We start from the raw sequence: 12236 nt of genomic DNA, 5'->3' as shown, positions 1-12236 counted from the left end.
TTATGGAGTTAGTCGATTTGGCAAGTGAGGCATTCAAATATCAGTATTGCAAACATCTCAGGTCGCGAGCAATGAAAATACTAACTTGGTGATTTTGTCATTTTAATCGCGACGCAGAAAAAAAAAACGCGTTTACAAAACTGGATATTGGCAGAACCGTACGGCTTATGGAGCAGAGCTTTATGCAAGAAATCACATGCTCTCCTAGAAATTTTTCTTGGCTTGGACCTCTTGCTGATTCCTAGTGCACTGCAAATAATCAAACTCTTTTTGAACACTTTTTGCGCATGGACACTTGTCCCCTGTTTGAGAACACATTTTTTGAAATAGGTATTTCAACCTTCCTGAGAACACTTTTCAAAATACTTTTTAAGTATGGACACGTGTCCCCCTTTTTAGAACGTTTTTGAATAATTTTGAGAACACTTCGGATAACGCTTTTTGGAACATGTATTTTGTTCAGCATACATTTTAAAGCACTTTTTTAACACTTCGTGGCGCACTTATTGGTACAGTTTTTAGGATATATTTTAAAATAATTACGGAGCACTAAAATATCCCACCGGCATACCTGTTACACAAGTTATACAAAAAGATTTTAGAAAAAGAAAAAGAAGTTACATTCGCCTATGTTGAAACTGCAGGCTTGATGATAGGTTTAGGTTTTGTCTATATCTGATTATTAATCAGATTAAATCGTTCAAATGTAGATTCATTCGTCATTCAGATCATAGGTTCATTCAAAATGAATGAATGTATGAAAGTTTTAAATTTAAAATGCAATAAGGTACCTCAAAAACAATTGAATAGCTTACAGCAAAATTACAAACAAACAATATGTATGAAAAAAATGGAGCAGAGGAAAATTGTACACAATCATTCTTACTATGAAAACTACATTTAAATTAAAAATATTAATTTCCTCAAATGGGGTCGTTTCCAAAATGTTAAAAGTATTTTTTCCCAAAAGAGTATGCTTAAAAACATGGGATCTGACCATTTTTTAAAGGATTTGACTAAGTTTATATTTTTTAAAAGATATTTTAATCGGCGCGCTTTCATTGTTTACGCTTCTGCCGATGATATCATAAATGATGAAATGCCATTTACTGTTGCCATTCACAAAGCGAAATATTTAATTCGCATCTCTACTCACGTGTGCTGGCAACGATATGGTTGAGAGCAAACGTTGAGCGCAATATTTAATTCGCTTCTTGATTATCATAACGTGGAAACGCGGTAGACAGATGCGCCAAAGTACATCATTTGTGACGCCATAAAGACCACGCCTTACTTTTAAAATTGGACACTTACAATAATTAATTAAAAATTAAACGTTGGGTAATGAAAGTTTTTTTTTTCTTGCTCCATGTTTTTTTTTTTTTTTTTGCTTATTCTATCAATTTCAGTAACTAAAAGTAGTACATACTTTTGACTGAAGAAAAAACCCTATTATGTTTTTAAAGCCAATAAATTATGTAAAAAGTTTTTAAAAAAATATTTTAAAAGCAAATTATTTATAAATTTAAAAAAACAAAATAGTTTTTCAAGCACAAACAGTTTTTTGGTTCACTATCAACAAGTCTTGTTTCGAGTTCAAGCTGGTTACTGGTAACAACACTGAAAAGGTATGGCCAATTGCGGTGACCAACGATATAATAATTTCTCGACAATGAAGATTTGATTGTCTTACATTCTATAATTCCCATTTTCTTATCATCTAATGTCTTATTGGATGTTTTTTTTTTTTTTTTTTTCAATTTGTGATGCATCAAATGTTATTTTATAAAAAAAATTATCGTTATAACTAGCTTTTAGTCTTGTAATGTTTTGTGTAACATTTACTATATATTAACCTGTATTCAATATTTATAATATAGTGTCATAATATAACTGATTATGAGCCTTCTCAATCTCTTATTGTACCTCACTTCAAATCGCTCTGTGCTCCCACGCGGGGCACCTCAGTTTCCTAATTGCTGTCTCAGAAAAAAAGTATGACTATAAGCACTTAGTGGTGCATTAATTCCCGAATAGAACTTTTTAAATAGCATAAGGCTCCTTTCGAACCACGAAGTTAGATTTTCAGCACGTGAAAATTAGTTCATTATAGATCAATAGTGATTCTGGATAACGTATTTATGTGATGACTTTGAGTAAAAGCACTTATTTTCGCGAGGCTTTCATTTTCGCAATTTTCCAGAGCTCGTCGTAATCACGAAAATTTAAACCTCACGAAATAATTTTTTATAGAATAATTCTGTTCATATAAAATTCGCAAAATTTGCAACTCAGAAATTCGTAGATTTTTTCAATTTCGCTAAAATTTAGGCTCGTAAGAATAAGTGCTTTCACAGTATTTCATCCTAGTTAATGCAACTGTTTATTTGCACAAAAGATTGTTGATGCTTTTCTTCAAAGTTCATTGTAATCACTTTCAATGGGCACATAATTATGACATCTTTTATTTTATTTGCATATTACACTTCTGATACGTTTTTTCTGAAAGAAAGTTTTTGTTTTGCATTAAAATATAGTTGGTAATATGGCAATTACGCAAAGTTAAAATGCAAGCCTATTGTTAGATAGTGTAATATTTTCGCTAAAAAAAGTTTCAAATTTATTTGAATTACGTGGGGCTGCTAGGATATGTATTTCCAAATCTGTATGTAAGCAAGGAAAAAGTTGCGTAGCGAAGCTCAAAAACTAGTCTACTCCAAGTTTAGATCCGAAGGAAATAAATGCTCTCGCTCATTCAACCCTTAATTGCTGTCATCCCCTCCCCCTAAACACATGTTTTTTATTACCCTGAAGACTGCCTGAAGATGATCTCCTTGCCCCACCCCAACAGGGGATAAAGAATCTGTCCCCTCTTTCTCTATTGTCACCGGCAAGAGGCGTGGTTAACACGGAAATTCGTCAATTTTTGCAAAATTTTCCAGTTTTCCCCTCCCAATTACTCTTATCCTAATTTGAGTATGATTAAAAGAAAGATATCCCTGAAAAGCCCAAACTTTCAAGAATAACGCGTAGTTTTTCAATTTGAGCAAATGTTAGATCTTGAGCATTTATGAAGCGTTTAAACAGAAAGCACCTCTTCTTTTGTCAACTCATAAATTTAACAGCTATTTAATATTAAATTTTAACAGAAAATGAAAAATTAAAAAAGACGCGTTATTTGTACTGCTGTGAAGAATGTTATGCAGAAAAAATTATCTCAAAATATTGAAATGCGAATTAGCAATCGGGAGGAAACTTCCCCGTAGACTTAACATTGACTTCGAAACTTCCGAGGCTCTCTCCAGCGGCCCCTTAACAGAGAGCTCAGATATCATACGATATCAGTATTTTTTTTTTCTTCACGAACCAATAGTCTTACTTTGCAACTATTTACGCTACAGATAACTGAAAAAATTCATATATATATATATACAGGGCCAGATTTAAAAGTGGAGGCCCCGGGGCAACGAAGGAGTGGAGGCCCCTAATCAGGGTTTGAAAAGATCATCATATTTTTGAAAATATCCGATACTAATATTATCGATAATTATATCGATAATATTATTTTTGTGCAAGCAATCTTTGTAGAAATACGAAAAAAAAATGTCTGGGAGAAAAAACGTAAAATTTGCTGACCCGTCAAACTTAATGTATTTTGTAAAAATTTTATTGTGGGGGCCCCTTGGTTGTGGAGGCCCCGGAGCAGTAGCCCCGCCTGCCCTCTCCTAAATCCGGCCCTGTATGTATATATATATATATACAGTGGCTCCCAAAAGTGTTCGTACACCTACGACTTTCAATGAAATAGGCCATTATCCATTGGTTAAAATTAATATTTTGGAATAGGTATTTTATTATAAGATTTATGGTCTATTTTTAACAAAACTACATGAAAATTTTTAATAAAACATTAAAACATAATTTTAAAAAAATCAAAAACCAAAAATTGCCGGAAATTTTATTTTACAAAAGTCTTTGTACACTTTGAAAAAATGTCAAAAAATTGGTAAATAATCTAACTTTTTACAAAGTTATTATTTAGTAGAATATCTTGCAATATCAACAACAGATGTTAAACGTCTGGGGATAGATTTCATTGTTTTTTCTTTCTTTTTTTGTGCAATTTCTGAGTAAGTGTTCAGCCGCACTCCGAGTCTTACTGTTTCCAGTTCGCTTTTCGTTTCAATGGTGTATTTTCGTAATCTAGCTACCAGATATCTCCAAATATGTTCCATTAAGTTTAAATCTGGCGATTGAGGAGATATTTCTAAGCTTAAGGACAATTTTTGAGACACCAAACGCAAACGCGTGCTTCTTGTCGTTATCTTGATAAAAAAACAAAGTTGTTTCCGATTACCAAATTTTGGGCTAATTCTTTAAAATTGTTTTTAAAATATTTAAATGAACAGCATGATTCATTATTTCATCAACAAATTTCAAATTTCCAAGTCCTGATGCTTAAATACACCCCCCACACTAAAACACCTTCACCGTTCCGATTAACTGATTCAACTAAGTTCTTAAGATTAAATTCCTCATTTTTTCTGCTATTTACAATTATACAACAATTTAACCCAAAATGTTGAATTTATTTTCATCTACAAAGTAAGACGTTGTTCCAAAACGTTTTGAGCTTATTTATCATTGATACTACGAAAAGCGTAAGCTTACTGTTTTTCGCACGAACAAGAAAATTTCTGCGGGAAGAGGTCCCATTTAATCCTTGTTGGGGAGAATTTCTAATCTAATAATATCTCCCCAATGTTTCTTTGATACTAGCAGAGTGAGTTCGGAAATAAGACTTGACAAACTATTTCTAACTTTCATGAAGTTTATTTAAACAATAAAGTAAATAGTTAAAAACACGCTGTAAATGATAAAAATAAATACTAACAACATAATCTCTCCACATGCTACTTCTGCATGAGATAACTAACAGTGCAACGTAAACTGCATGACTATTGACTAAAAACTTTGATGAAGTAGACCCATTGGGAAATAAGCTAAGTGCAGCTAATCATTTCTAATAAAGGGCGAACGGCACGAACAAGCAAGTTCGAATGCCGAACGAGCGACCGCCTACAACGAGAGATGATCGAAGAGAGAGAGCGAACTGGAACTGGAAATAATTTTGTACAGGTGCCGGGGCGTACCCACTTAAAGCCGCGAGCAGTTTAAATATCCCCCCCGGGTCATTAGCATATCAGAGTCACGTGAACGGACACATCACTGCTATCGTTAAGCACACGTGCCATCAGATTTCTTCTAGAAGCTTTCTATGACGTTCCCGCCAAAGGTGAACGAAAGTGAAACAAACATTCGGTCGATTCGACCAATGTGAATGAGTGCTGATAAGATTCTTTTACCCCAGTCATGCAGAATGATTGGTAATACATTATAAGTAAGGAAAAACATTCTTTTACTATTGGTGTTGTGAGGTGATGAGATAGGATTATTTACTGTTGTTATTAACAGGCATTTATGCCTAACAATCCAGCTTATCAGAGAACTTATAGAACAATTTTAAGTAAAAATTAAACATAAAATGTTTCATTCAATTCTGCAGAAACTTTTTCAGCACTCAAATGTGTATTTTTCATAATTTTTTTAACTGTAAACCTCTGATCACGCGTTGTTCTTTGCCGGTTGACCTTTTCTTACCTTGTTTTCGATTCGATTCTTGTTTTTATAGCATTTTATCAAGCACTTCACTATAGAATGGTATAAATTACCTAATTTAGAGAGATTTCAAACCAATTTATGGCTACTGTGAGGGGAAAAAAAATCAAATTTCGAATCGTGTTTGTTGTTTTCTACGCATACCTGCCATTTTAAAATAAACAGAATATTGGGGAATAAATAGACAAAATATTAATGGCAAATGACTTTACAGTGTCATTACAATGCAAAAATAATAAACCCACATATGATAATTTTAATCATGAATTTATTCGAAATATTTCAGTGTACGATGACTTTTGTGGCATATTTTTTCTCTTTCTCTTCGTTTTTGGATAAATTTCAAAAATAAAATCTGGCAATATTTTAAAAAAACTACTGGGTTTTATTCAGAATGGCATAGGAATGGTGTGAAAAAAAATTGGACTTCATATTCGAATTCAGTTTTGCGTTCTTTTGGTTTTACTGCAAAATTTCAAGCTGTACGAACACTTTTGGGAGCCACTGTATATATATATATATATATATATGATGAAAGAAATGCTCTAATTTTATTTCTAGAGCATTGTTTATGATTTGTTAACTTATTTGAAGCAATTAAGCAACACAAAAAGAAAAGGTACAGATCAGCAGTACAGCTCAGAATTGTTGGCGCTTGGAAGATTCCAAATCAAAATCAACTGAGAACTAGAGATGCATTTGTAAGGGAACAAGAGAGGTATGAGGATGATGTAACAAAGGATTGGAAAACAAGTTCTTTTTTTTTTTTGTAGCATTGTTGTTTGTTTGCAATAAGAAATAAATCTCAATTGAAAACTGGTGCCTAACTCTTCTGATAAGGTGCACATTGTGAAAGTCTTTGATTCACTCATCCTGTTAATTACTTTCCCCCATTTCCTACTAAATCTATGTTTTCGACTTTACCACTGAGCGCCAACAACGATGAGCCACATTTTGTTACTCAATAAATCATGGCATTATGTGAAGTTAAGAATTTCTGCAAAATCGATTTTTTGACATTCAGACAGAAACAAGCCCAAAGAGAATGGAGATTTGTTTAATGAATTGGTTTTTGAATCATAAAGAGTAACTCGTTTTTAAAAAGTTAATCCTTGTTGACTGAAAATCTGATTTTGCGTCATTTTCTTGTAATAAGTTTATTGAAATTTATTTTTTAGACCAGTCATTCAATGGTCCAAAACTGGCACAGATGTGATGGAGATGCAAAAAGGTAGCATGGAAAACACAAAATTTAAAGATTTGAAGTTACGTCTGGGATACCCATATCTTTATAACCATCAAGGAAATTGTGAACATTTACTAGTATTTAGTGACATGAGGTTTGTTTTAGTTTATTATAGTCTAATTTTGCAATTTTTATTATCTTTTGAAATTGTAAGTGGTATTTGACATACAAACAAAAAGTGTACTTCTAATTTTTCGTTTTGGCAAATTTTTCGATAACAGTATTTTTATTGGTCGTATTTTGAGTAAGTTAAGGTAGTCTTTAGCTGGTTTGTTTGTTTAATGGCTTAAGCACCTCAACATTCTGTATTTTTGTTCCATTAGTTTATTCTGTAGATTTTTTTTTCTTTTGGTGGAAATTTGGGGTAGAGTTACTTTTCTAGAGGTGGCTTGGTTGTGTACTATTATCTTCAATAATTCTGTTATGCTAAAAAAGCTGTCAAAGGATTTGGATAGTGAACTTATTGCTGGGTCCACAGACAGTTCACTATAACAGGTTTCAACTGTATTCCATTTTATTATGAATCCAATCCCTTATCAAAATTTATTTTAGAAATTTTCTAGAGCACTTAACATTAGTGTTGATTGATATCCTACTTGGTGATCGTAATAGTCAGTGTTATAACTTTGTAATTAGGTTTAGTCCCCCCCCCCCCTCGTTCATACTCAGAGGATTTTTGGTCATAAATATTTTTTGAAGTTATACATTACTGGTTTTTGTAGTTTGAATTGCATAATTTAGCTTTATTTATTATTTTACATTTTAAAAAATGATGTCTCTGTTTTTATTTTTTCTATATTCTTTTTAGACTGTTGTCCGATGAGGATGTAAAGAATAAAAATGCATATCCAATGCTCGTTACTGCAAGGCATAACAAAAGAATATTTTGCATGGTTTGTAAAATATTTGATGCGAGGTAAGCTACTAATCTAACATAGATATCTACAGAAGTATTATAAATGCTATTGCTAAATTATTAGTACTTAATTGCACATCAAACTAATATTTGTACATCTAATTTTAATATATCTAATTTACTGCAAGTTTATGCACAGTTCACACGAGCTACAACGCAGTTCATTCCAGATTGAACAATATTTTGGATATGACACTTACACAAGTAAAGCTGATACTCTGGTTTTTACAGCAAAAAAAAAAAAAAAATAAAAATAAAATAAATAAATAAAAGAAAAAAAAGAGAAAATCTTCCCAAGTCTCTTTTTGATAACAGTTTTTGCTATTGAACTTTTCACTTCTCTAAGAAACCACCCTTTAGAAGAAATTTAATAGTTGAAATCAGAGGCAGACTGGCCTGCGGGCCAATGAGCCCTCCCACCTACGCACCTTCAAATCTAAACACCTTTTTTTATTTCAAAAAAATTTTTTTTAATTATTTTTTTAAATATTTTGGTGTTTTTTTTTTTTTTTGCCCTCACAAACCTGTGGGACTTTTCGATTAACTCGTAAACCTGTGTACTATCTTGTAGTAAGTTACCGCCCTAAGCCAGGGCTAAGGCAGAAATACTTAAAATACACCACCAGCTCAGTTATTCCATCCAAGGACTGCAGTTTCCTGCTTTTTAGCACTCATTAGCCCGGAATAGGAATCACATGAGCTGGTGGCGAAAATCCTCTTAAGGGAGCCAAGATAGCCAAACAAACTGGTAGCTAATGTAAAATTAGCACACCAGATGAGTGACCGCAGCAATGGTGTACTATCGTTTTTTATTTCTTTTTCTATCTTTCTTTTGTTTTATTATTTTATTTATTTATTTTTTTTTACGGCCTTTGGTCGTAAAGGTTTTGAGGTCTTCTCTTGTGGGACCCAGTCCGCCCCTGGCTGAAATAATACTCCCCCTCCTTAAATCAAAATCATGCCCATGAAATTATTGAAAACAAAGCATAGAGGAAGGAATGTCTGCAAAGAATAGTGGAGAAAGTGTGGGTTATATCCAGGGTTGCCAAATTTAAATTTTGGGAGTAGGGGACAAGGGTAGGGCGCTCGGAGCGCTCCAAATGACTAATATACAGGGTGTTCCGTTTTAACATGCAAGACTTCTAGTTTTGCAACCGTAAGTCCTGGATGCATACTTCCAGTTGCAAAAATGTTCAGAGAAGAGATGCAGGGTTAAGATATTGAAAATTTGAAGCAAAATAAAAATGTGTCAAAAAAATACAAAATTTAGCTTTTTATACGGGCCTTAGGTCTTCTAATTTATATTTAGGGAAATAATCCACATTGAAAAACAATTCCAACACAAAAGATTTGACACTAGTAGGATCAATATTCACCGAGTTATGAAATGCAGTGTTCTGTGACTTACCCCACTTTACACTCACAGTCAATAACACCTTTTAAGGGAAAACATAGTGAGTAACAAAGGTTTAAAATCATATGTGTGCATACAGTGTGATTTTTCAAATTATTTGAGGTTTTGTGGTGCGTTTTTGCATATAATGGCATAACATTTGCATTTATTTTTAAATAGCAATGAAAGACATAAATACTTTTTACTTAAACAATTTGTCATTCTTCTGAAAGAGCTATAAATTCTATCTCATCTTCTGTATGGTCCTTTAAAACTTTGAACTCGAATATATCCTTGAGTTTTGGTCACACAAGTGTCAAGTTTTTTGTGTTAGTAATATTCTTCAATGGAGATTATTTCTCTAAATTTAAGCGGACCTAAGGCCCATATAAAAAGGTAAATTTTGTATTTTTTGACTCAATTCCTTTTTTTGCTTCAAACTTTCGACATCTTAACTCTGCATCTGCTTTTAAACATTTTTGCAATTGGAAGTATGCATCTAGGACTAGTTGTTGCAAAAATAGAGGTCTTGCAGGTTAAACCCCGGTACTTGACCCATGGAGACGGTGCATAAGAATGAAAAGCAAGAATTTGTAAAAATGTATCTTGATACAAAACTATGCTGCTGGGATTAAGAAAGTTTTTGGTCCCTTATAAAACTCGTAGCTGCGTACCCCATAGCAACAAGCAATTGAGAGTTGATTAAATGAGCATAACTTATTTCTTGCCAATATCTCAGAAAAAGAAGTTTGTTTTGAATTCAGTAATTGATAAGCTTCAAAGCTGACACAACCTAACAGCTAGCAAAAATTTAAAAATTAAAAAGAAAAAAAAAAACCCTGAATAGTTGCTTTTTTCTAATTCTTTAATTTGATTAATGGCCAAATGTAGCAATATTGTTTTCTTTAATGTTCATGTTTGACAAAGCGATAGGAGCACCTTGCAGCCTTCCAGTACAATGATGTATGCTAGTGCCTCCTCACTGTGAAAGATAGCACGATATATAGAACATTTTATTTCTACTATCTTGAATTTTTCCGCAACAGTGAGTTACTCTCAGCAAGAATACAAGACTTTTGCTGGCCCTTATCAAAGTTCTCTAGGACGTAGGACTGTCTCAAACTCCAGGACTGTCCCTTAAAATCCAGGACGTTTGGCAACCCTGGTGATATCAGAATTCATACCATTTTACATTAGAATTAGCAAGAATGGCATCGGGGCTCTAAAACTTTTTTCCCCAGTATACTGCCAACTACTTATGATCTTTTTCTGGAATAATTGAAATATTTTTCTTTAGAAAACAAGAAATAGTTTCTTCCGATTCGAATTGCAACACAGATTTGTTAATAAAATAAGTGTGTCTTATTAAATGACCTATTTTTTGTTCATAAAAACCACATCCTTACATTGAAAAGAGATCCAAAGAGCTTTTTACTTCCTTGCATGAAGTAAGGTATTGTAATCACAAAGAAGTCTTCTCTGAAAGTTTCATTTTACTCGCCCCCAAACAATTGTTGACTAGTTTTTTTGGTTTTGGCCATGCATGCATATATAAATAAAAACGAATGGGCTTGACCAACCCAGAGTTAAATATCATGAGTTTTAAGATATGTCTGCATGTGTTAATGAAGGTACGAATGTGCATGTCTCGTAGAATGTAGACATTTGAAATTTAATTTTTAGGGGTCCAGTTTTGCATTTCCTGTTTTAGTTGCAAATCAAATGCTCCAAAAAGACTAGTTATTCCTTCTTTTCTTGCAAATCTTTTGTTAATTTCAATGCTAACTGAAAATATTTGAAATTTGTGATTACTTGCCAGTCATTTGTCACTTTGCCCCTTAGAGTCTTGGTAGTTATCAGCACTTGGCACTGTAGCCCAATGCCAGGGATAGCCAAAAGACAGGGTCGTAACCATAAAACAATTTCGAGGAGGGTTTAAAAATTTTCATGCGGAGCTTTGCGCTATTTGTGCTAATGTTCAAATCGTCGGGTTATCTATTATGAAAGCATTTTATGCAATTAATATTACATATGAAAGACATTTGAGTTTTGAAACAATATTTTTTGGAATTTTTTAAATATAAACCAACATTTAAATGTCGAACCGAACTTTTCGGGAGGGGGGGGGTTGAACCCTGAGAAGCTCCCCCCTTGTATACGGCCCTGCCTCAAGATGAAGCAACTGGCAACAATGTACAAATTTAGTGATTTTTTGTTTCTAATTTGAATTATGAGGAAAGAAACTCAGTCTCAAGAACATTTTAAAATTTTTTATGTAGCAATACTTATGGTAAAAATGAATCAATGAAATATCATGATTTTTTTAAACGTTACGTACTTCTTATAACTGATTTTATTTACTTATTTATTTTCAGATGGGTAGTCTTTAACAATCCACGCCTTCCTGAAACTCCTTTTATGTTTTGCAAAAAATGCTATGTTGGTTTCAACTATGACAGTAATAAGCAAAAGATTGGACAGTTTAAGGCCTATCGTTTCATTGATCCTCCAGCTGTGATGAATGCGTAAATTATTTTAACACTGTGAGCTTTTGTATATTTTAAATAAAATGTTTTTAAAAATATTTACTTATTATTAAATGCAAAATATTTTTGTACATCTTCAAGAGTACAAAATACATTTTCCAAGCATGTAGCAACTTTTCCAGCACCATAAAAGTACATGCCATATGTCATGCAGTGATTTCAATAGTTTAAGAGCATTTTGGAGCACCTTTCGGAGCAAAAGGAAGTGCTTCTGGGGCAACTTAACATCAATTCACAGGTCAACAAAAAAAAACTTTCTGTGTTAATGGGTGAATTCTAGTACTATTCATCGAAAATAACTAAAATATCCACCCATAGCTTTTAAAGTTTGTTTTTGTCTGTTTTAGAACGATAAGATTGTTTTGAAGATTTTAACCAATTAGCTTAGGAATGATTTAGTACAAGACCTTTATCAGCAAAACAATAAAGCAGATTGTAGGTTCCTGTTTATAACTC

At 32.9% G+C, this 12236-nt stretch overlaps 1 protein-coding gene across 1 annotated transcript in view; it reads left to right on the top strand.

Moving 5' to 3' along the window:
- LOC129220990 (snRNA-activating protein complex subunit 3-like) overlaps positions 1-11802 on the top strand; it is a 36571-nt gene extending 24769 nt beyond the window's left edge. Inside the window, exons 7-9 of the mRNA XM_054855426.1 lie at positions 6858-7019; positions 7734-7841; positions 11610-11802. Of these exons, the coding sequence (XP_054711401.1) occupies positions 6858-7019; positions 7734-7841; positions 11610-11763 (424 nt within the window). The 3' untranslated portion in view covers positions 11764-11802. The remainder of the gene's footprint in view (positions 1-6857; positions 7020-7733; positions 7842-11609) is intronic.
- The last annotated feature ends 434 nt before the right edge of the window (positions 11803-12236 follow it).

Source organism: Uloborus diversus, chromosome 4 (assembly GCF_026930045.1).
Source record: "Uloborus diversus isolate 005 chromosome 4, Udiv.v.3.1, whole genome shotgun sequence".
NCBI classification, from domain to species: domain Eukaryota; kingdom Metazoa; phylum Arthropoda; class Arachnida; order Araneae; family Uloboridae; genus Uloborus; species Uloborus diversus.
Note: the sequence above shows the minus strand (reverse complement) of the source record. Positions and strands in the feature narration are given on the sequence as shown.